The following is a 25,866-nucleotide window of genomic DNA, read 5'->3' as shown; positions in this document are numbered from 1 at the left end:
CCCAGTTTGGCATCATCTGCAAGTTTGCTAAGTGTATACTCAATCCTATCCCCTCAGATCAGGGGTCATGGGCATTTTGGAGCACAAGCTACTCTGAGCTCAGGCCACTTCAAACCTGGCCCATGCTGCCGCTGCCACCATGACAGCCACTGCTTTCATCTGCAGCGCTGCCACCACCACTTTTCAGCAGCGCCTGGTCACTGTGCTGCAACAGAAATGCCACTATAGCTCTTCAGTTCACGAGCCAGATAAAATGGTTCTATTGGCTGGATACAGCCCATGGGGTATAGGTTGCTGACCCATGTTCCAAATCATTCATGATGTGCACATACTCTGATTTATTGCAAAGAGAGAGGGTGGGCTTTATTGTTGAAAATGTTACCCTTCTCTACTTAAAACACATGTGGCCCATCAGCTTACTTCACTAAATGAATCAGCACAGACAGACCGCCCAAATACTGTTCCTAATTTAAAAGAAAACAGTGTAAAACTAAAACTGAGCTTTCTCTCCTCTATTTTCTTCAGCTTTGGGAGTTGGTCAGCACTCTGTGCTCAGCATATCCAAATCCTGTGTCGCTGATTTCTTTATAATGCAAATTTGGGCTTGTGCATGAATGATGTCGTTTAAATTCTTAGTCTGTGAATGCTGAATGGCTAAAGTTTTTCGTTAAGTGCCAAGTCATCTGAAAAACATTTCTTTTTTAAAGATGAATAAATGTTATTACACTTAATTTTGTAAACCTGCCTTTAATCCAAAGAAAGAGGGGAAATGGTTGCTTGCTAAGTAGGGTAAATTTCAGTTTAACAAAACTAAGAATTTGCAGACTGTTAGGAGCAATTTTCATTGCAAAAGCCATATCCATGCAAAAAGGTGCCAGGAGTGATCATATTTAGTACCAAGCAATCCTCTTATAAAATTCATACTCTTTCAAAGTACACAGAGCAATTCTCAGATTATGAATTAATGCCACTGTTAATTCTTCACTGGAGTACAATGTTGTACCTAATCAAGCAGCCAAAAACAAAATAGCTCCTGTAAAAGCTAAAAATAGTCAAGATTAATTCATATTAATTAAGAGTAAACAATCCTCCTGTGGGAACTGTCTCAGTAGTAAAAATTGGTGCCTCTGTGCCGAAGTGACATCATCCTAGCGTCCTTGGAAAGAATCAGGAGCTACACACAAATGTGCCATCATTTCACAGAGCCTCTGGGCTCTGAAAGGGGTGAAGAGATGAAGTTGAATCCTGAGGGGCATTCAAGAGTCATATGGCTGAAGAGCTCCACTACTTCCTGTCATTTTCCCCTACCTTGCTGTGGTCCTTTTAACTGTGATAAACCAGGCAGGGTGGGTTTGGCCTGTACATATGGTTTGATCTGTACTGAGGTTTTGAACCCAAGTTAGTTGGCTACCAATTTAGATTCATAGATGTTTGGGTCAGAAGGGACCTTGGTAGATCATCGAGTCCAACCCCCTGCCCTGGGCTTGAAAGAGTGCTTGAGTTAGATGACCCCAGCCAGATGCATGTCTAGCCTCCTCTTAAAGACCTCCAAGGTAGGGGAGAGCACCACCTCCCTTGGAAGCCTATTCCAGACTCTGGCAACCCTTACTATAAAGAAATTCTTCCTGATGTTTAACTTAAATCTGCTCTCCATCACTTTGTGGTCATTGTTCCTAGTTACTCCAAGGGGTGCCCTGGTAAACAGAACATCTCCTATTCCTTGGTGCCTCCCCCATGATGAATTTGTAGTAAGCCACAAGGTCACCTCTCCGCCTTCTCTTGTGGAGGCTGAAGAGATCCAGGTCCATCAATCTCTCCTCCTAAGGCTACTTGAGTTAGCAAATATATTTGTACTTACTGACTCTAGCATCCACTCACAAACATTTCTGCCCCAAAACAAATTAAGCCTGTCTGTCTTTATTTACACAAATGATGTCCTGATCTCATTACTATTCTTCAGTAGATCTCAAAATCTTTTATAAGAGGAGGTAAGTGTGATTGCTTCATTTTGCAGATGAGTGAAATGAGGTACAGGGAATTATGGCGACTTCCTCAAAATCACTCAGCAGTTCAGTGGTATAAATGAAATAGAGCCTAGATCTCCTGAGTTCCAGTGCTGTACCTGAGCACTCAGCCAGGAAACTGAGATTGGTAACAAGTTGTCTTTGATTTAACTCCAGTTTAAACAAGCCCTCAAGAGCTTTACAAGTACTCCTGCAAGACAGCAATTTAACTGCATATTTACACGTGCTCCAGGGGTAAGGCACTTTAATAGAGCAGCTCTGAGAGCCGCTTTAATTAAAGCATCTTCAGCATCTCATGTATTCAGTGTCCTATGCTTCAAAATAGCAATGGGGGCACTTTAAAGCTCGTTTGACCAGCTTTAGTTAAAGCACCCCCACTGCTATTTTGAAGTGTGGGGATGCTGAATACATGAGATGCCAAGGTTGCGCGAATTAGCATGCTTCAGCATGCTAATTAATCGAGTCTCCTTCAACATGCTGTAATTGCAGTGCATCAGCACAGCCTCCCTGCATGTCTGCAGGTACCTTACCCGTCCGACCTAAGACTCCCACCTCCCAGCCCCTTCATCTTATAGTCGAGGTGGCCAAACCGCTTGTTTTGTGGCATGTTACTTGCGGCAATTGTCCTGCTTCTGGAAGCCCTACCCACTTCTCCCAGACCTGCCAGCTCAGCCCATACCCTGCCCCCTCCTTTGAACTTCCTGTGGAGGATTGGATGTGGCTCCCATGGTGAGTAATTCTAGCCACCCTTAAGCTATAGAGTTTTTGGTTTTGTGTAAATGCCTGGCAAAATCTTTTGTAATAGAGAAATACATTCCCACCCTCCTTGCTTCAGAACTTTATGTAACAATGTTTCAAATTTTCGACAATAGTTCATTGTTGTTTAAGGATCAGTTTTTCTATGCTTTCTCTCTAAAGGGAAGCTTTCAGAAATATAAGTCACTTGACTAAAATGGAAACTGCTATACAACCATATAGTTCACTATTAAAATTATGGTTCTCAGACTTGTGCATCTTCATTAGTCTTAGTTACTAACATATGAGCTATCACTGTTGATGACTTCTGATGATTATTCCCAAAACCTGTGTCTCACTTCCCTGTGGTCCTTGAATGTATTTTGATGCAGCACTAAATACAAGAGAATGTAAAGTTGGTTATGTTGAGCCTTGGGAATTAAAACAGCTTTTTATATTAACAACCTGAAGTGAGCTTCTGTAATAATACATGGGAATTCTGAGACTGGGTTGGGGAATAAACTTGTTCATATGGTAGTTGCAGCATTGAAAAATAAAATGTTAGTGTACTCCTAGTATGCCATATAATGCATTCTGATCTCCCATGCATGTTGGATTTGTAGAATTATAGGCTTGGAAGGAACCTCAAGGATTCCCTGAGCAAGCGTAGGATGTACTATTCCTGAACCATCCCAGGCAAGTGCTTGCTCTTTGCACCTTAACATGGTTGCAAGTGGGCTTTAATTTCCAGAACCTTTTCAACATTTAGCACTGGGTGTTTTACTACTAACTTGCATACTATTAGCTACTTTAGTATAAAAGCAATGTTTTATGTGCATATTCTCTCAGGGTACTGGGTTTGCAGCCCTGCATTAGTTCTCTCTATCCATAAAAAAATGAGGGTGCCATTAGTTGAGTTGTACTTACTGGTATTGGAGATCTAAGAAATCGTAGTGTAAGCAGGGCCAGAAAATAAGGTGAAGTCAGTCTCCAGACTGAAATGCTGTAATGGCTACCCTGGGTGCTAGTTGTCCTGGTTGCTCTTTCTTATGTAAGTATGTGTCAAGTAGGAGCTGATTTCTAACTAATAAATGCACAGTAACTTTTTTTGTCTCCCCCACCCCTTTTTCTCCCTCCATAGAATAGCAAACCTAAAAATACAGCTGGCTAAACTGGATAGCGAGGCCTGGCCAGGTGTATTGGATTCAGAACGGGACCGATTAATATTAATCAATGAGAAGGAGGAACTCTTAAAAGAATTGCGGTTTATTAGCCCTAGAAAGTGGACTCGGGGTGAAGTGGAAAGACTGGAAATGGAGAGAAAACGTCTCGAGGAAGACCTTCAGGCAGCAAGAGATACTCAAAGCAAAGCCTTAACAGAAAGGTATGTTACTGAATTCAGAGCAAAGCTCAAATTACTGTCTAAGAGGCAGAAAGTATAAATTAAATGATCAGCTTTTTATCATAGCACAAAGTTTGTAGCAAGGTGCTTCTGTGTTCCAGGAGTGTCCTTGTAGAATGGAGGCGGTGTCAACACTGTGAACTCACTGTGCCTGATAGCTGAATATCAAGCATGTGGTGTCATTTCATGTAAACTGCCTGATAAATTGGAAGCCATGGAATTGCACTGGCACAGTATGGCAGGCATAACTGGCAATCGCTCAGCAGTACGAATTACCCCACCCAGATGGCCTTGTGAATACAGGTACACTGCCTCAGGTTGAGGAGGCAGGCTGTGCAGAGCAGCATGATTGGCTTGATGGCACCTTTGTCAGGCACAACATGTTTACTGTGCAGACATGGCCAGAGAGGACTTGTGCTTGTAATGTGTTGCCTGAAAAGATCAAACAAATGAAAATGTCTGTCTGCAATTTAGTTTTGGGAAGGCTGGACTGTATTACCCCTACCTTCAAACCTGTTGCTTCAGCAAGCCTAAGAAATGCAGATAGATCTCTGTCTGTCTCTGTCTCATCATAATTTACTATTTCACCCTAATCCATGAAAATAAATTATTTCATAAAATTGTCATATAGATTAACCAGTTTTTCTGAGCCTACCAAGTGGATGCTTTTATTCAGCAGGATCTTGTACCTGCAGTCTCCATGCTATATGCAGCCATGGACCAGGGCCTGGTAACTGTAGACAGATGAAATTTTAAAATCCATGCTTTTTGTTCTAGTTAATCTTTCAGTGGTATCCCCACAGAAACTGCTGCTTTTCAGGATTGTGGGAAGACACGTGGGGTATCCTAGTCTAAGAAACATGTAAATTGAAAGAAATGCAACAGAACTTTCTCCCAGGGAAATACTTCAACTGGAGAAGTAGATCCTCTGGAAAAGTGCAGTAGTAAATGCATCAAAACATGTATGAGCTGTACCTCAGTGCAGTCATCAACCTGCAGACATACCAGGGTGGATGTCTGTTGCTTACAGTCTGTAGTACTGTTACTCACTCTCATGTTCTCTTGACTGTACATGTGGATTGAATATACTATCTTCATTTTTGTGTGTGTAGTTTTATTGTTTCATTTCCTCCGTGTGTAATTAGCTGCCATCCTATACAAGCATGCTAAAATGTTTCCATGCCTTTGTGGTATTGGAAAAATTCTACACATCTTAAACAGTCCCAATAGTTCAAGTTTTTTTACTATTCTAAAGCCTATCAAGTTAAAATCATGGCCCCTGCTACCATTCCAAAACTACACCTTTTGCTTATGTTGCAACTTTTTATAGGAAAAATCATATCAAGAGGCTGCAAAATAAGAGAAGGGGAAATAGGATACTTCAGTTTTAGGCATATTTAATAAGTACTTTGCTGTTCTGTAGTGTGTGATCCTGGATTAATGATGTTTCTCAGACTACTCTGACGTCTTTATTGATCACATTCTTATATTACACATTCTAAATACACACTGAGTGCATCTATGTGTTCGCTTTGCTGTGGAGTTGACTACTTAGCTCTGCAGTAAAGTGTCACCGTCTACATGTATGGTGGTATTAGGGCCCCATAAATTAATTAACTCCACTGTAAGAGTACTATCAGGGTCAGTACTGTCCTATGCGAAAAATTTTTGCTTCACCAAAATGCATGTGTAGATAGTGACTGGGGCACAAAGGTGCTGAAGTATTGGGGCTGCTTGCTGCCTGGTCCTGCACTTTAGCACACTTTTGCCCTAGCCAGTCCTTCTGCCACCCAGCACTGCTTTGAAGAGGTGTAATCTATTGAATTACTCCATATTTCCTAGATTCAATAAATTGAAATGCAAGATAAAATTTCTCTTTGAAAGTGTATTAATTTTAAAAATGACCATTTATTCATGGACATAAATCAAGAATAGCCTTGAACACAACAACATAACTTATTTTCTAAAAGAAAGGCTACCTTATGGAGTTAAGGATTACCATAATATCACAGTAGAAAATGTACAAGTTCACTGAAGTCTTCATCAGGCTTCTACACTGCAAAACGCTTACAAGCTCAAAAATCTTTCTTTTAAGCCCACTCTACATGTGAAGCTAAAGTCACAATACACGATCTCGGGCTCCCTCTGCACTGCCAAGCTCCCGTGGCTGGGAGCCCAATGTACCCTATATGGGAGGCTCCCAGCCACAGGGGTGCCCTATGCACCCCTGGGGCTGGAGCATTGCCCCTACAGTCATCCCCCCCTCCCCCCCCGGACTGCAGGGAAACCCCTGCCCAGAGGATCGCTGCAATCCTCTGGCCCCAGGGATTTCCTACAACCTGGAGCCCTACAGATTGTGACAGCCACAGCCATAGGGGCTGGGGGTTTCCTGCATTTCCAAGTCCTAGGGATTACTGAAGCCTCAATCCCCAGGGCTCAGGAGTGTGAGAAATCCCAGACCCTGATAACTGCAGCTGCTGGGATCCCTAGGGCTTGGGGGTTTCACTTGGCATGGTGCCCCACTGCAGCTAGGAGCCCTGTCAGCTAATGGGGCTGCCAGCCACAGGAGAGACCCTGTTACACGTGCAAAATAAAGCTCAATAGCAATCAGTTATAAAGTTAGTACACGTTTTTGAGGTCTAACTTTATAAATAGTTGGATCTGCGTAATTGTGTTATAGCTACTTTTCATGTGTAGCTGGTTTCATATGAATGCCTATAACATATAGAGGGAGCCTTAGTGTTGATGCACGCATCCTTCAAGTGGAAGATCTTAATTCTGTAACTTCATGTGGCTTACTGATCTCATTTTTCTTTCTAAGCCTTGGCTAACATTTGAGGCTACCTTTGCTTAGATTATTCTAATTTTCATTAAACTATATAATATAACTAAAGTTAAAATTTATCTTATGTCAATATAAATCAAGAGTAACAATCTTCATTTACCTCAATCATGTTATAAAGATAAATAATGGAGATGCAAGGGTTTTTGTGGGTGATGCCTTTAACTGGACTAACTACATGGTTGGGACAGACTTAGCCGAGCTTTTGAATGCAGTGCATTCTTCTTTAGGTTACATCATGGCTACAGCACCACTTTGGTACTGCCAAAGATAAATACCATAATTCCTTGATTCCAAGACAAGGTCCCCCTCCTGCTTCCCATTTAACATGGTTGAGAGAAACCATGTTCTCTCTTCTTGGAATTGAGTCAGTTGGGTGGAACAGGTAGGTGCTACATCTCTGGCTATGATGCTGGGTCAGGCCCAGAGCTATAGCTGCTTCCTGCCCCTTCCCTCCCTCCCTACCCATCCAGCCACCACATTCAGGCGGTACATCAAATGACTCTTTGTAAGCATAGAAAGGATTATATGGAGTTCAGGGCTGCTTCCAAAAGCCATTACAGGTCTAAGCTGTAGAACTTCTTGGTAGAAGTTTTTTTAAATGTTTGTTTTGCTGTACCTTGTTGTACAGGTCTCACCATTGATAGAACTTGAGTTTGGCTTGTTCTTCCTTATTCTAGAAGAAAGAGGGCATAAGATATAAAAAAGAAACATCACAATCCAGTATTTTTTTAAATTGGGATCCAGTAGATGGTGAAGATGAAGGGAAAATAATTTTCACAATAATAATGTTCATGTTTAACGTGCACACGGTATAGAAATGTTAATTTAGATTACCCAATTAGGTTTTGCAGATGTCACCTTGTGGTGTTAAAAATGCAAGATGTCATATAGCTGGGTTACTGTTTTTACCCAGATCCAAGACTCTTTCAATTTAAGACAACCCCTTAATAATTAGATTTTATATATGGCAAATGTAAAAAAAAATTGTTATAACTGTCCATATCTAGAATCTAATTAACAGAGAGTTGTCTTAAATGAATTCTCCCACTGCTGCAGCAGAGAGGCATGCAGTGGCAGGGGACATGAATTAGCGGGGCAGGCAACCTACTTGCTGCCTTCCCTCTGCAGTTTCCATTTCCCATGGCCTCTGTTCTCCCCCACCCCTACCACAGGGTCTCCATAGCCTCTACTCCCTCCTTGTTCTGCTTACCATTAGACACAGCTCTGGCTCCATTCCCTCGTTGGGCACAGAGCACGTGAAAGCTCTAGTCCCTGCCTGGCCACGCAGTGGTGACAGCAACAACTCTGACTACAGGAGGTTGCAGCATGGCTGGGCAGGGGTTGCTGCTTTCATGTGTTCTGTGCCCAGGAGGGAACGGAGCTGCACCTGACAATAAGCAGCAGTGGTGTGGGAGTGGGGGTGGGGGCAGCAGATAGGTGGAGGATGTGGTGGCAGGCAGCTGCTATGGCTCTGACTCTGGCCCTGACCCACGGTGGGGGCCAGAGTTGGAGTCACAGCAGCCATCTGCCCCACCTTAAATCCAGGACAAGGGACTTCCTTTCCATGTTGAATAGGGGGGAACTTAGTTTTAGATTTGAGTATATATGGTATTTGAATTCTCCAGTTCAGAGAAAATTATATTTATGGGAGGAATGATAATTAAGTTATTAAATCTTGGCTATGGGTCTTATTAAACACCCATTGAGTCACTATGCACCAGAAATATAGTTTTGTACTTACCTTAAGTAGAAGACTGAAAGCATTGGGTAATATTCCCCCTAAATTATCCAAAAAAATACTATAAAACAAAAACATGCCTGTATTATGCATAACACCCATTTATCCTGTGTATATCCTCAGTAATCTCAGTAGGCTTGCATAGAACTATTTCTCAGTCTGCATTTTAATTTATAAATATCATCTTAACTTATTTTTCTGTTTCTGTTGTCTTCTCTAGATTGAAATTGAATAGCAAAAGAAATAATTTGGTTCGAGAACTGGAGGAAACAACAAGATTGGTTGCAATGTTACACACCCAGCTGAAGAGGTGAGTTTTTAGCTTTTTACGGAAATATGCAGATGCTTTGGACTCATGTCCATGCACTCGTGCCTTTTCCCTTTTAATGGTGCTCCAATAAAATCTTTAGATGTTGCTGGGGAGTGGGGGTGATGAAATAATTCAACACAGTTATGCAACTAAAGGCCTGGTTCTTAGATACATATGTGTGTATTGATGTCACCCATGACACGTGCATTTTTTAAACTTGGATTATAAATTTACACTTCTGTCTGTAAGCATACACGTTATGTTTATAGAATCTGTGAAAGTATTCTGAAAAAGTGTCAAGAATATATTTTGAGAACTAAAATGAGCTCTGTTCAGACTGTTTTTGAAAGGGATGAAGTTAGTAGGTTTGAGACCAACTGCACATTAGAATAAAGTCTCCCCTAGATACAACTGTGTAATTGGCCAGTCTCATTGAGGAGAAAAGGTTTCTATCAACTACTCGTACTGAGCTAACACTGTCCTGTACTTCTTTTCTTCTCAGAATTTGTTCAGAGATGTTTTCAATTGAATATAATATTAAAAAGACAAAAAAAAAGAAACTTTAAAACAAGATTAATATGCTCTATAGCAGCTTTGTTGGACAGTAGTTGGCTTTTTGTGGTTCTCCTATGTAGCAGAACTTTGTTGTCATATGCGCATTTCCTGCATGGTAGGGACCTGCCTATTCAGTGAGAAGAGTGTATAACTTGTTTATTTACACTCTTTTTTTTTTCTGTTTCTGCCATGTTTGACTGAGGAAGAAGCTTTTTGAGCATGGCATGAATGCTTGGGTGAATGCATTTGTAAGCATAATATCATGCTCAGCCAGACTTATTGCAAGCAACAAGAAGGAAGCTTCAGTTTTAAAAATGAAATTTAGAATTTATACTTTTTGGATAGAGTATGTCTACTAACTCAGAATAGTGTGTTAAACAGTTGCAAGTGTAGACTTGTGTGCTGCAGTCTCCCTTGTAATAGTCATGTTTTGCACAGTACTTATTTTATCAGAAGACTGATTCAGTTTGCATCTGCCATCTGAATGCATAAGGCCATGTTTGCTGGGGCTACATAAATTCTGTATACCAGGAGTAGGCAATTATTTTGACTGGAGGGCCACTTAATGACTTGTGGTGATCTGTGGAGGGCTGCAAGGGTAGCCCTGCCCCCAACAGGTGCCCCACCCCCTGATTGCAGTCTTGGGGCTGGAATTAACACCCCTTAACTCCTGACCTTTGCCACCAGAGGTCCTCTCCCCTTTTCCCCTTGCCCCGGGAGTACTCCTTTTGGGAGGGTGGTGTGCCATTATGGAACCAGAAAGAGAACAACATTAAAATAAGTTGTAGTGGATGTTTGATTTTTAGTTTATGATTTATTTCAAAAAATATTTTTTGCCATGATTTACATGTGTTTGCATAGTGTGTGTAGCGGTAATTATATAATAGTTCAAAATAGCCTTATTCTTGTGTATTGTGGGTGGTGGTGTGGTGGGTACAGGTGTGGGGAGGGTTGGGGGGCTGTGAAGCAGGCTGGGGGGTTGTGAGTGTGGGTGGGTGTGGGCTCCCTTGCCACATGCCCTCCCATGGTTGCACAGCCCTTGCTGTGGGTGGCAGCAGCAGGCTGTCGGGGTGTTTCTGGCCCACAGCAGACAAAGTACTCTGGCAGCGCAGGGCTCCAGCTGAATCCTGGGAGCTGCATGTGGTGTGTCAGAGCTGGCCCAACCTAGCCTAGCCCACTGGCACGTGCCTTTAATCCAGACAGGGCTAGCTCCATACCAGTACATGGGGCTCCCAGCACTGCAAGTAGGAGTCATGCACCACTGGGTCAAGCTGGCTCCATGCCTCCACATGGGGATTCCAGCACTCCAGTGGGGAGGCACACAGGGAGGCACGAAACCTGACCAGCCCAGTGGTACAGAGACTGGGAGCTGCGCGCTACCAGGCCAGGCAGACTCCATGCTACCATGCTTGGCTCCCCGCTGGAGCCCTGGAAGCTACGCATGGGGACATGCAGCCAGCCAAGCCCAGCACAGACTGATGACATGCAGCTCCTGCCTGCAGTGCTGGGAGCCCCACGTACTGGCACAGAGCCAGCCTGGTCCTGGTCAAAAGTGAGTGAAATGGGCCAGGTGGGCACTATGCTGCCACATGCAGCTCCCAGGATTGAGCTGGAGCTGTATTATGTGCTGCCAGGGGACTCTGCCTGCCAGGAGTGCCCTGAAGGCCTCCCACCTGCTGCTGCTGCTGACAGTGCAGCAGGGGCTTATGCACCAAGGCAGGGGGACCCTCCCACATCTCCCTCACAACCTCCCCACTTTCAGGCAAAACCTCCCTTCCCCATCCAGTTGCACACCATTGTGCTAGGTGCCTGCACATGGGGCTCCTAGCTGAAGTGTTGGGAGCCCCACAGAGGCAGAGGTACAGAGCCCACCCAGCTTGACAGTGCATGACTTCTGAAAGCCCCTGCCTCCTGCTGACTTTCAGAGGGCAGCTGCAAGCTGGTAATTGTTTTTTGGATAGGTCCCATGGGCCAGATAGAATGGCCTGGTGGGCTGGATCCAGCCCGCAGGCCATGTTTTGCCTGCCTCTGCTGTATACTCTTCTTAAAAGAATGCAGTTATGGTTCTGATTAATTGAATATAGCTTTTGAACTGCATCACATTTTAACTGTCCTATAAATCCTATAAAGACAGGTTTATTAATATTATCTTATAAATAACTCTAGTCCATGTTTTTAAATAGCAAATCAGATGTGATATATGGATAAAAGGCTCTGTTCTGTGAACGCTAGCAGGTATAATGTTTACAATCTTGAGTAGTTTCATTGGCTTAAGTGGAACTCTAGGATAATAAGCACTTCACTTGTTAGTTGAGTATTTGCAGGTTAAGACTTGAAGGAGCCTTTCACTAATCACATGCGTACAAGATACTATTGGATCAAAGGGGTAATAATTATCTGTTGGTTTTAGGATGATATTTTGTTTTCCCTTATGTGATGCTCCTCTAGAAAATGTGTTTGTACATCCTCTCTGATTTTAATGAAGAAATATGCAAGACCAGTGCTCTGGCAACAACAGAACCATTTCAAATTACATGCTTTACCCTTTCATATTTCCTTTTCTTAAGTAAAACTTGGAATGAATTTAATGCTCATGAAAAGAAAGGCTCAGAAGGCTGTTTAAAAAGTAGGCATAGTGCAAGCTTCCCACACACACACCTGCCAGTGTATCTCTGTCCAATTTATAGGCATCCTCTGCTATTTCATTTCCGAGTTTCTTCCGATTTGGAAAAAAATTGTGCTAAATTGTCTGGTTTTTTTCAGGTGAACAAACATAGTTTAAAGATCTGACTAACATGAACTTTTCTTTAGAGTCATTATGATTTGAAGATCACTCCTCAGAGGTAAATGGTTAATGGAGGATGTTTTTAGTTCTTCCATCTCATGGAACTGGAATAACTGAGTTGGATTCTTCTCAAAGGTCTTAATTCTTGTATGGGTGAATCTCGCAAATGATTGCAGATTTGCTGGCTGCTGTGACAACTATAACCCTAGTTTCTGGCTGAACTAACAGATGGCCACGTGCAGGATTAAGATCAGTGGTTAGGCAACTGGAAATGATTTTTCTGTCATAGACAGACCATTGCCTTCTGTTCTGTGACATTAAGCTCTTACGGGAGGGAAAAGATCAATTTTTTTGGTCCATTTTAGAAGTTTCATCTACTAAGTTCTTGGAAAGTGTTGACTAATTATGGACTTCTTTGTGGTTATACCTGTATTGATTGCAATTTCCAAATTACCAGGATGCCTAAAACTTATAGGTGGGTGCTTCTTTTAAACTTGAAGACTTGAACTAGCAAACTGCACCCGTGTTTTGGTGGGCAGGTTGTGCATAAATGTATCACAATGTCTTTCATGGGACTTATGATGATATATAAAATGCCAAGCTTTGTTTGATGTGTCTTGTGTTTCTTCACAGTCTCTCAACCAGCATGCTTTCGCTCTCTTCAGGCAGCAGCCCTGGTTCTCTTGCATCTAGTAGAGGATCTCTTGCTACCTCTAGCCAGGATTCTTCCACCTCAGCCAGTTTTACTGATCTGTATTATGAGCAGTTGGAACAGCTGGACTCTGAATATCAAAACAAAGTGGACTTTTTACTTCTTGAGGGAGCCACTGGATTTAGGCCTTCTGGCTACATCACCACTATTCATGAGAACGAGGTAGCAAAAACTCACAAAACAGATGCCACCAGTCGGATCCAGGCATTAAGATCATCCTTATCTGGGACACCCAAATCAATGACATCATTGTCTCCAAGGTCATCTTTGTCTTCCCCCTCTCCACCGTGCTCGCCACTAGTATTAGACCCACTTTTACCTGGAGATAACTTTTTGAGCCATATGGACTTTGAAGATACAGAAATAAATACAAGTTTTTCTGAACTCACTCTAAATACTGGCAGTAGTGGCTATAAACTAGAAGAGCCTACAGCTGAGGACAAACATCATGGCCAAGGTATAGTGACAATTCAACCCAAATGACTTTAAAATGCTATATTAAAAACTTGTTAATTTTTTTTAACAGCAAAGGATTAAGCTAAAAATAAGACATTACAAACATTGGTCTGTACTTTGGTTACATAACTATATGTTCTACCTTTATTGGAAAACAAGTTGATAAGTTTAATTCATGTCCAAGAATGCTTTACTTGAGTCCTACAGGTGACTGTGGAATTTTAAAATTTTAGTGCCTAAATAAGGGTGCCCAGTTCCCCACCATCATAGTGGTTTGTCACTTAGATGCACAAAACATAAATTTTATTACTTGTATTCAAAACATGAAATAAAGTATTTAAAATTGAATGCCCCAAAAGGACATATGGAGAAAAAAACAGCTTGCTGGCTGAAATCTGTGGGGAGACTGGGGAAAGTTAGTCAACAGTTAAAAACAAACAAAGAAAAACATCCTGGGAGAATGCTAGGTCTTGTTTTGCTTCCTGTGAAATCAGTGGTAGCACTGGCATTGATTTCAGTGGAGCACAGATAGCTAGGTTGAGCTTGAGCACTAGCTGTTTTGATATCTTAGTCTCTTAGCAACAATAACTTGTTTAGATAATAAACTCTGCAAAAATAAAACATTTAGAAATACTGGATATTCTGGTAAATAGGTTCGATACAAGAGTAAACGTTTTCCTCTTCTGAACCTACTGGCCCTGTATAAATAGATTAAGAGCATCAGATAACAATTAGCACAATCAATCCATGAAGACAGAGCCCAAGACCTCTTTGGATTCCCATTGATTTCAGTGGTGTTGAGACCTGTGTGAATAAAGTGGCTTTACTTACTACTGTAGTGAAGGAAAAAAAATCATACTAGTGCTGTAGGCACCTACGTATTAGGGTTGTGCGAAGGGGGCCATATTCAATTTGGATTCAACTTGATTCGGGAGACAGTGATTCGATTCGTTGATTCAGATCATTGTCCTGATTCAGTTGGGCCAAATCTGAAGATTCGATTTTGAGTCAGAGAATCAGTGATTCGGCCATAGACACAGCTCTTTCTACATACCTTGAGGTACCAAGTGTAGCTCATGTATGTTGAGATGGTGGGGCGGATGGAGCATCCCACAGGAACACAGGGGGGCCCCCCACTGAAAGTACTTCTGGTCCACTTCCAGGTCCACAGCTGAGCGCATCAGGAACTCCCTCACCCCCCCGTGCTCCCCTGGCTCAGCAATTGACCACAGAGGGACCTCAGTTGCCTCTGGTCCACTTCCAGGTCCACCACTGAGTGCACTGGTGACCCCCCTGAGCTCCCGTGGGATGCTCCATTTGCCCCACTATCTCAGGATTCATGACCCACTTAGTACCTTGAGGTATGTAGAGAAAACATATAAAGCTGTGTCTATGTCTGAATCACTGAATATCTGCGAATCAAATTGAAGGCTTCCAATTTGATTCAGAGACATTAATGGGTTTCCTGATTTGACTCAGATTCGGAGATTTGGCTGCCAAATTGGGCCGAATCTCCACCAAATTGAATCGGCAAACAAAGCTTTGCACAGCCCTACTGCATCTGCTTGCTGAATACTGCAGTAAAAAATGGGATGCATGTTGTAGATGTGATGGTCTAAGAAAGAGACAAACAAAGCTCTTGGGTTAGAGGCAATATCTTGTATTAGACCAACTAATAACCAAGAAAGAAGACATTTTTACATCAGACGTCTCCAGAGACAAAGTCTGCCTAATCTGCATGTCACAGAGTAACTCTCTCACAAAAGGACTCTGAGCAACCCAGGGGATAAAAACTTCCACAGTCTACCTCCCCTGTCCAAAATGAAGTTTCTTTTCTACCTGGGAGAACTTTCACAATCTTTGAATTCACCTCAACCTGATGAAGAGTGTTTGGACTTGGAAGCTTGCAAAGACAATTTGCTGCTATTTAGTTGCTCTAATAAAAGATATTGCCTCTAACCTAAGAGCTTTGTTTTGCAAAAGCAAATGGGTTTTGAGCCCTTCTAATGCTTCATTTTCTGGATATCCTGAAAGAACTCTGTGAGGTACGGGAACTAGTGAAGTGTGATCGCTATTTGTTTCCATCTTGCATCTGAAATTGTTCTCATTTGTCAGCTGAAGCCTCCATAATATTTAAAATTCTATTGAAGAGATGAGCTGAGGCTTTCCCCCTTCTCTGTGCTCTCCCATCCCCTTAGAAATAGATACTCTGGGATTTGAGTGTAAAGGAGCAATTATTCCTGTTAAAACTGGACACTGATTAGTTTTCAGGTTTTTAGCACTTCAAGATTTGTCAAGGCTGTTACAGTGAAAGCTAAGGTGTTAAGCAGATTAAGTGATTATCGCTATTATTCAGTCAGCAGACAAAATAATCACCGTAAGTAGTTTATTTCAGGGCTATAATGAGCAGAGGTTTCACTTTCTAGGCATTACTCACAATTAAGTGTAACGCTAAAATGGTGTGGCTGACCGTTAGTACTTGGCTTCTAGGGACAATATCTGCTCACATGTTTTACAAATAGAATTAAAGTATATCTGTGAGGGTTGTTTGTTTTTTTTGGTTTATTTTCTTTTAACAGCTACATGAGGTTTTTGCTGGTTTTATATTTAAATGTGCTTCCCCTTTTAACATTAAGAATGGTCGTTTCGGTTCCATCTATGTATTACTGTTAAGTTTTCAAACATGTGGAGCAAGTGCATTGGGCCATAGGCCATAGCATGGCATAAATGCAGACTAGGTCCACTGGTGGGACTTAGCAAAATTTAACCCCTAGAGAAGTCAACAAGGACAAATTCTGCCCTCTGCTTCTATAGTACACAGTTTCAATTGGCTTTGAAAGAGCAATTGTGCATGAGTGATACTGGGGATTAGTGTAGTAACCAATCTTTAGGTTCATATTGGCCTTTCATGTATCACTCGAGTACTGCATTAGAAACTGCGCAGCCCTGTCAGGGAGTGGTACAAGCTTCTTACAGGGAAGATACCCCATCGGGGATATAGTAAGGCACAGAGACCCAGTTCTCTTTAATTCAGTTCCTGATGCTGGGAATGGTTGTGATATCTTTATCAATCAGGGAATTTGTGCTTGAGCTACATAGTTGGTCTTAGTTGCAGTTTTTACAAAAGAGGCATAAGGGTATCAGATACAGTTCTGTGTGCATCGTAGTAAATTGAACTTGAAGTCATAAAGAGAACACACAAAAATTAAAAAGTAATCTGCGTCATTGGTAACTTTTTTTCACTTTTATGGGCTGTATTTGAATGAAAAATAATCCAGTTACATGATACATTCTATATACTAGTTTCTGCCCATGTCCTGATGAAATTACATCAACTATTTGGTACAATGTCTGGACTGAACCTAGAGAAAAATTCTCTCCTTTTCAGGTTCATTGGGAAAAGCACCACTCTGCCAACATGGTGTCCCTCTCTTAGAGGCAATGGAGTGACAAAAAACACAGCAGAAGATTTATTTATATTTTGATATTGGATATAGTTCATTTGTAACGATCTCTAATATTAAGTTCATATTATCTTGAAGTCAGCAAATGTTAAATGGTATACCATGGAAAAAATATAGGTACTATATTCTGTCAAATGAAGTTTAAAAGCTGTGTCGGTCCATCAGTTCCCTTCTGGAATTCAGTGAGGATCATTGACTGTCTAAATCTTGAAAATAAACTTTCCAAAGCACTTACTCCACAGCTTCCTGCTCATGTGACTAAAGATTTGCAGGGCTGGACCCTAATTCCTTCAGTATAAAAGTCCAAAAGTCCAGTGTAGGTTAGAAATGCATGGACCAGTCTGGAAGAATTCTGACTGAACCTCTCTTTAGATTGAAGAACGTCCAGAGAGCATTTTCCCACATTGTTCGGTATTGTGCAGCCTCTGCACTACTTGTGTCCGGCAAGGTCAAGGGCATCTCCATATACTGCCAAGGGCTTCACAGTGTTTCTGGCCAAAACAGAAACTCAAGGTGCCAGACTTCTCCTGAAACCACTTTTAGCGAAATGCTCTGTCCTGGCATAAATAAATACTCAGATCCAGTGTTGTAGTAAGAGGGGGAGGGAAGGGCAGGTGAACACCCTGAGCGCCAAAGCGAAAGGGTGCCAAGAGGCGCTGCCCAGCCAGGGTGCAACGCAGGATGGAGCCACCAGCAGCTCGTTTGGGAGGGCATAGTGTTGGGGGAAGGCGGCTCCAGCTGCTGTGTGAACTCCTGGGCGAGCATGGGGGAGCGTGTGCCCCCCAGATCTGTGTGCAAGGCAAGGGTGGGCTGCCACTGTGGGATTTTCCCCAGGTGCCAAACTTCTTTGCTACTGTACTGGTCAGATTCTTGAACCCTGTTGAAGCCAAAACTCTGAAATGTTCATCTTTTAAAATGGTTCCTAAATAATTATCTCAATTTTATATTGTTAGCAGAGAAACATTATCTACTGGTACATGTTACTGTTTTTTGAAAAAAAAAACAAAAACTCTGAAATGTCACTCTTTTAGCAGTTGGGCTGAGTGCCTTTTCATGTGTTCCTCATTAACTGAGGAGGTTTATTTTTAAACCTTTGTTAGCTTCTTGGGTTGTGGAGCAGTCTGGGACTGGCAAGCACAGACAGTCCTGACTTTATCAGCTCCATTACACCAACTCTGAATGGGAAACTGTTTCTTCTGGGAGTGTCCCCAGTTGTGTATCAAAGCCCACAAAGATATTTAGAGACTTCTGTATTAGAGGTGTCTCTACTACACCCATTTTCCATAGCACTCGACACCAAGTAGCTAAGCAGGTGGCCATAATATTTAACTTTCTATTTTACTCATTTTTTTTTTTTTTTAATGTAACATCTAGGAACTTCCCAGACAAGAGAACAGGATCATTATCCTGAAAAATCTGATGCAAATTTTGCTCTCATCCTACCCAGAGCTCCGCCCCCCCACTCTGCCACTGTTGTTCAGTCCCATTTTTCTGGTCTGCCATTGCTGAGTTCCAGCTAAGCAGTTTTCTTCATAGAAGTACAAAAAGAAAAGGTTCTATTTTGAGCACCAAAGATCTGGCATGTAGCCCTCCTAATAATGTCTGGCTTTGGACTGTCTCTGTTCAAGGAAATTTGCATTGGTAACACAAGACTATAGCTCCTGCCACCTGAAAGAAGTTGGCATCCAGAATTTGTATGTAGAAGAAAGCAGAAGCAAAATGAAATATTTTAATAGATGTAAGCATTCTTTCCCAATCACAGGGAGGGAGAAGAAGGGGTAAAAATGCTATGGAACCAGTTTGCAAAATAATGCTCTCTCTCCAAAGCAGAAATAGTTCTGTATATAGTGGTTCTAAAGAAAATTCTTTCATCCTTTTTGGCTACAAGGCACTCAGCTGAAGTGATCCAAAACAGAAGCTTTATGGGCTGAAGTGTTCACGTGGCATTGGTTAATAGAAGGGAGAGAAAAAGCTCAAGTGGGCAGGGAACAACTTGTGGTGTTTTTGTTTAACAAGGAAGTTTAATACAAAAAATTCTAGCTTTACATATACTGGGGGCAGTACATGTCTGAACTGATTTGAGCTATAAAGCAAGTCAGGAGGGGAAAATAATTTTCATATTAAAAGCTTTGGAATAATGGACACATAACAGTAATACAGAGAGAAATAGAGAGCTTAATCTTGGTAACCCTTATTTTCAAAAAGTGACTATATGGGGCTTGCTTCTATACCTGTAAGGTGCATCTACACGAGACACTTTAATACACATTAAATTAATGCCCAGTAAAGCATCACCTTCTACACATGTGCAACAATACCTGAGCAGTGTATTAGCCTAATGCACCAGGCACATGGACATCAAACCAAGCTCAATCTCCCCCTAGCTGTGATGGAGCTGCCCACAGAGCAGCTTCCCCACCCTCCAGAGCTCAGTGCTAAGCCCCCCGTACCCTCTGCCAGCCCAGGGCTAACACCCAAGGGAATGTGGAGCTCCCCCTGTCTGCTGCAGGGGTGCAGAAAAGGGCAGGAGCAGCCTGTGTTCAGTTTGGTCACGATGGGGGCACAAGTGTAGATGTGCACTGGGGAGTACTTTAATGAGCCTGAATTTTCTTCACAAAAAATTCAGGTTCATTAATTTTATGTGTAGACATGCCTATCGGGTACTTCTGTGTGCTTCAATTGGATACGATAGGAGTGAAGCCTCTAATAATGGCACAGGAAAAATATGTTTGAATGTAAAATACAGTCCTCAAAACTTACTGTTTGGCTTTTTTCCAATTAATGACTGATTTCTTATGTTGTGAATGTTTTCTAGCTAGTTTTTATGTGCTAAGATTTATGAACATGTCAGTAAGAGGGGAAAAAAATATAAGGATGCAGGAGAAAATATCCCTAAGCCGCATCTTAAAAAAAAAATAACATTCTGGCTATATAGTCCTCAGCTGAATCACTGAAAAATTAATCTATTTTAATTTATAGGAGTTGCCTATGTTGCTCTCCTTGTTTTATTGTAAACCAGTTTCTTTTATAGATCTTGTTGTTATCTTCTTTAGGCTTTCTATAATACCCTGGCTTAATTTTTTTTAACTTGCTTTCTCCTCTGTCTTTTTCTGTTATTCAGTGGATTTGTGGTTTTCACTCATCTTCCCTGCAAGTAAATTCCAGCTCTAGCAGCCTCCTTAGACGCATTGTTCATCCAGAGCCCAGTTGTTCAGGTTAACAGGTTCTTTTGTTCTGCATCTTCCTCCAGATGGAGTGAATGATACCATCAAGACCTTGTCTAACCATGGCTGACTTGCTATACCAAATAAGAGTTTTAGTTGTACTGTAATTTCATAAAATTAATCAGCACTCATAAATTGCATAAGGAAATATTATCCAAATCATCACAGATGCCAAACTGCCTTTATGCTTCCCTCTCTACCATTGAGTGGCTGCTTGGTGGCTGCAGTATATTTACCAGAGGATGACCATCCCTGTCACAATAAGTATAATTGGTAGTGTTGCCTGCAATCCTATTGGCACTCAGAGAATAGGACTCCAGGATTAGGCAAGCCATGAACTTCTTCCTCTTTAGCTCAAGTGATCAGAGTTGAGGCACCCTATCAGATAAAGCCTGGGTTGTGCTGCTGTGCTGTCCGTGCGGTGTCTGGTCTGACCTCGTACATCCATGAGACACTTTGACAGCCTTGGAGCCCTAAGATCTGGCACCATCTACCACCACTAATTTAACACCAGATAAGGACTTGGGACCCAGACATGAGACGTTCCACTTCCATCTGAATTCAGGAGCCTATTATCACTTGATGACCCTTGTCTGAACAGGGTAGTTGTTGATGCTGCCAGCTCCTTTTCATTAATGCTTTTGTTCTTTCTTCTTGCATTTTCTGATAGGTGTAAATACGGTTGGAGGGGCTGCACTGAAGGTGGCATGTGTGTCAGCTGCCGTGTCTGATGAATCTGTTGCTGGAGACAGTGGGGTATATGAGGCATCTGCACAAAGGTATAATCTAGGTCTCTATGTAGTACATTCCGATACGTATGCTGATACTAAGTCAACATTGTCAGATGCTATTTTATTGTTGTCTGCAGGTCAGTGATTAAGGCTTTCCAAGATTTTAGACCATTTCTTCAAACATTATAAAGAGGATGAATTATGCTACAATGGAAGTGAAATGAAAGTTTGCTTTGCATTGTGAAAGCCACTATTTTCCTCCATGCCAATTGTCATATTCAGGTTGAAACCTTGTGGAAATTATCAGCTGAATTAAGTTGGGCAGTTTCTGGGAATGAGGCTATTGAAAAATGTTGTTTTCATAGGATGATAAAAAGTCAGGCAGGAAGGGACCTTGCAAGATCATTTAGTCTAGACCCCTGTTTATGGCAGGATCATCTCTGACTAAGCTGTTTCAGCCAAGGGTCTGTCCAACCTGCTCTTGAAAATTTCCGGGGATGAAGGTTCCATCGCTTCTCTAGGTGCCTGTTCCAATGTTTGACCACCTTTGTAGTCAGAAAGTTCCTCCTAACCTCCAACCTATATTTCCTCTTCTGAAGCTTGAGGCCATTACACTTACTCCTATTCCCTGTGGCCACAGAGAAAAGCCCATCTCCATTCTCTCTGTAATAGTCCTTCAGGTATTTGAAGACTACTATCATACCCTCCCCCCAGTCTTCTTGCCAGGCTAAATAGCCCTGTTCTTTTAGCCTTTCCTCAGAAATCATGCTTCCCAGGCTGCTAATCATTTTTGTCATTCTGTGCTGGACTTTCCAATCTGTCCACACCCTACTTGCAGTGTGGGGCCCAAAACTGGACATGGTGCTGAACAAAAGTGAATAGAGTTTTGGCTTTGTTAAAAAATATTGTTAATCTCAAAACAGGAATTATAAATCTGGCAGAAGAGTGGCATTCATGTCAAGGGTTTGTCTTTTGTTGTCATGTAATTTGGGGTGAAAATACACCCATATTTAGTCAAGTTTTTACTACTTTGAAGAATCACCGTTTGCGTATGCTCAGAAGAGACTTTCAGAGTTTTATGCTGAGTATGGAAATTTAGATATGTTCCAGCCTGTAACTGAACAGGGTTTCCACACAGTCACTATTCTGGGCACCTTATCTGATAGCAGGTAGCATGTCTCCTGTGCTTTCAGTGACCCTTCTGCTGGACTTGAGAAAAACAAAGTGCCTGATTGAAATGCAGAAGTGGCAAGCAGAACTTTTAAGGGAATTTGATTACAGCAAGGTTGGGACTGAAGCCTGGCAAGAGAAGAAAAGGAACTGGAACAGTCTGGGGAGAGTGGGACTGAGAACCAGTGGGGTATGTTGAAAACAGTAGGGGGGCTGAGGATGGTTGATCTGAAAAGGCATTGGGGTGCAAAGAGGGAACTGAAACTGTCTGAGCAATGAATTGCTAATGAGGCAAACACTGACACTGGATGAGGAGCCCAGGGAAGGAGTCTGGCAAGGGCAGGCATGGGATGGCAACCAGAGCCAAAACAGAGGTGAGAGAAACTGAGCTTATGAAGACCTGGAACCAGGGGATCCAGCATTGGGGTGGGCAAAGGACTGGTTCTAAGGAACTAGACAGTGGTTGATGGCACTGGAGATTACCAGTGAGAGGGAAAAGGGGGAGGTACAAAGGAGTGAGACAGGGACTTGCTGTGGCCAGAGACTAATACTAGCATAAGAAGCGAAGCAGCAGAGACTGGAACTGGGTAAGAGAGGAGACTTGGTTGAAGAGGGTGGGGAAGAAAATGGTCTGGGACAAAGCCAGCTTAGATGGGCAGGGCATGAAGCACTTTAGGAAACGGGAAGAAGAATCTGTGTCCATACACGAATGTCCCTTCAAATACTGGCGTGGAACAATGAAACCTTACGTCTTACCATCCTTTTTTGTCAGCAAATACCTGAAACCCTCTAGCAAAGTCCCTGTATCCTCTTGCCATTCTGCAGTAGTGGTCCCACAGAGTGTGACACCCCACCGCTTATAACTATTTATTCCATCTGTTCAAATGGCAAAGATCTGTTTGGTGGATAAGAAGATTATAGTCCTGCTCATGGACCACAGGGTGCTACATGATAGTCTTTCAGTTTTTTCATTCAAGCCTAAGAATTCACACACAGGAACTATCTTAATGTTTTAACTTAAAAATGTTAAGTACCCAAAATGCAGGGGATGCTGATTGGCAGAGAGGGACAGGGACACGCAAAAGTCAGCTCTTTCAGCCAATCAGTGGCAGAGGAGAGGGGGTAGTTGCCATCTTGGCTGTTGTCTTTCATGTTGGCAGCTCACTCCACTCCAGTGGGGTGCAAGCCTGGGCTGCTGGCTCCCACTGGGGAGCCAGCATTTTATTTTTACTAATTTTTTTCCGTGCAAAATCATAGGAAATGCCAGTTTTCATGGTGATCACAGAAATTGCCTTTTTCCATGGTTTCTGTGAAAATAATGAATTGTATAGGTAACTATGCATATATAGTATTGACTTCCATGAAAAGCTACTTTTTTCTTCACAGGGCTATGTGCTACTCATTTAATGAACAGCTATGCATAATTTAATTTTTTTCTCACTGTTCTTTGTATGGTTCTTTTCTTCATTTCCTACATACTGAACTAGTAGGAACAATTCTGAATAAATCCAAATTTTGCAGAAAAGCTGTCTTATCAGAACTGATATAGTTGCAACAAAGTTTTTTGTGAGGAAGGTATTTTGGATCCAGGCTTCATTCCAGTGCAGCACAAAAGCAAACTCTAAAATCTCTGAATTGCTGCAAAACAGTATTATGCTATAAACAGCACATTTGCCAATGCCGTTTTTGGTTGTCCAGTTTGGGATGTCCTATACCTGTATTTTTGGACAGTACTTAAATATTAAGAGCTATGTAATACTAAAGTTCAGTTCCTACTATCTTTAGTAGGTATAGATATTCAGCATTTCTATGAATCAGACCAGAGGGTCTAAAGTCAGGTAGCCAAAAGATGAGAATTACCCAGTAGGTAGCCACCTTTGAAAAAAATTGATATTAAGTTAATTACCTATCATCACAGAAGAATTCCACTGGCACAAGCAATCCAGTTCAGGGCATTATGCAATTGCCTTAACTATGAGACTGATACTATCATTCTGCAATCCCCTATTTTATTCACTCTATCTTCCAACTTGTGAAACACGAGAGAGGGTCCTACAGACAACAACCTCACTATACAACCCTGATTTATTTTGAGAACGGCTCCATCCTTTGCACTGAATGAGGTAGCAAGCTGGCAGAAAATAATTGTTTACATGATCATGTAATGAAAGCTGTGTCCTTATATATACACAGAGGTTAATTTAATTCTAATATTTTCTGTCATTTAAGTTCTTCACTTGGAAGCTTAATATTTTTTTACCCTGTTTTTTGTGCGTCTAGGGTAGATTAGAAAGGGAGATGCATCTGAGCCATTATTCCAAATGCAGAGAATTTAGGTAGTGCTAAGTAATTTGTACCCTTTAGAATATTTGTTGATTTCAGCACTGAGTTCATTAACGCACAACATGTGTAGTGCTGGATTTCATAGCAAATGTGTACTTAAGCTTTGGGCATGTTGCAACACCACTGCTATAATCCTGCTGACTATGTTAGCAATACATTAAAAATGTCAAAAAGGAGGTCAACAGACTTCATTTTCTAACTTAGTTTTGTGCACAACATTTGAAAATTTTAGAGGTGGGAAAAGACCAAATGAGCTGTTTTAGAAAGGATTAGCTAAACACTGCAATGTAGTAACTCAGACCTTTCAGTTAAACTATTAGAAAAAAATTGGCTATATACAATCCTGATATTTTTTTTATTTTTTTTTATTGGACTGTTTTTCCTGCCTTGCATTAGCGACACCAGTATAACATTTACTATCTAACTTTCTGTTGCTTTTGAGAAATTAGCTATATTAACCATCTAAAGTGCTCCAATACACACCCCCTTTTGAAAAGGTCTCTCACACGCAGCCATTCCCCATTAGCTTGGCCCAGCGAGTGCTATAGAGCTCCCCAATTGGCATGGAGGAATTTGTGAGGTAGCTTTCACTCCCTGATTTATGGTTCCCTGTTTATTGCGTGTCTGTTGGCAGTGCCAGGGTGGGGGGCATGTGACTTGCTTGCTAGTATGTAGCTGTGGTACATTCACTGGAAGGTGTTTATTGTGCTTTACTTTTCTTAGCAGGATTTTTTAAAGTTAAAAAATGCTAACCGCTTTTAACAAACCAATATGCCCATTCCCCTCCATTTTTTGTGTGGTGGGGAGAAAAACATGCGGCACCAGAATTGCCTACATCTTCCTGAAGCTCCAGCAGGCCCTTAATTGTCCTTGATTCCTTTCAGGGCATGTGTTTCAGAAACGATGGTGTTTGACAGTGATGATATGGAAGCAGCTGGGACTGCCAAAGTGCAAATTGCTATGAAGTAAGCTGGGTGGCTATCCTTGAGGGTCTTTTCTCCCTCTCCCTCTCCCCCTTGTACCTGCTTTCATATTTCCTTGATTAATCTCTGTGCAGCCTTATGAACTGGACACTTAGGGTCTGATTCTCCTCTCATTAATGCAGTAGAAATAGTGCTACATGCTGGTGTAAATCATCAGTGAGAGAATTGAGACCCTTTGTCTTCTGGTTTTATTCCTGGATTAGAAATGAATAAGGATTTGATCTCTCAAACGGCTTACTTCCCTTCCGGGCCAACTAACAGTATAACTAATAACACAAAGCTGGCCACCCCATCTGAATGTCAACAGTAGCAATAAACGTTGTCAAGCACGGTGGGCATAGCGGAGGGTTGATTTAAGTGCCTTGTGAGCTTCTCAGAAACAGCTATGA

At 41.9% G+C, this 25,866-nt stretch overlaps 1 protein-coding gene across 2 annotated transcripts in view; it reads left to right on the top strand.

The window, feature by feature from the left end:
- WWC1 (WW and C2 domain containing 1) overlaps window positions 1–25,866 on the top strand; it is a 123,008-nt gene that overhangs the window by 81,508 nt on the left and 15,634 nt on the right. For both annotated transcript variants that reach the window (XM_019534869.1, XM_019534870.1), the window contains exons 9-13: window positions 3,901–4,143; window positions 8,965–9,054; window positions 13,028–13,563; window positions 20,921–21,029; window positions 25,379–25,459. In XM_019534869.1, coding sequence (XP_019390414.1) covers window positions 3,901–4,143; window positions 8,965–9,054; window positions 13,028–13,563; window positions 20,921–21,029; window positions 25,379–25,459 — 1,059 coding nt within the window. The remainder of the gene's footprint in view (window positions 1–3,900; window positions 4,144–8,964; window positions 9,055–13,027; window positions 13,564–20,920; window positions 21,030–25,378; window positions 25,460–25,866) is intronic.

The sequence above is a fragment of the Crocodylus porosus genome, unplaced genomic scaffold, assembly GCF_001723895.1.
Source record: "Crocodylus porosus isolate Cpor-Errol unplaced genomic scaffold, CroPor_comp1, whole genome shotgun sequence".
NCBI classification, from domain to species: domain Eukaryota; kingdom Metazoa; phylum Chordata; order Crocodylia; family Crocodylidae; genus Crocodylus; species Crocodylus porosus.
This window is presented reverse-complemented; position numbering and strand designations above follow the sequence as displayed.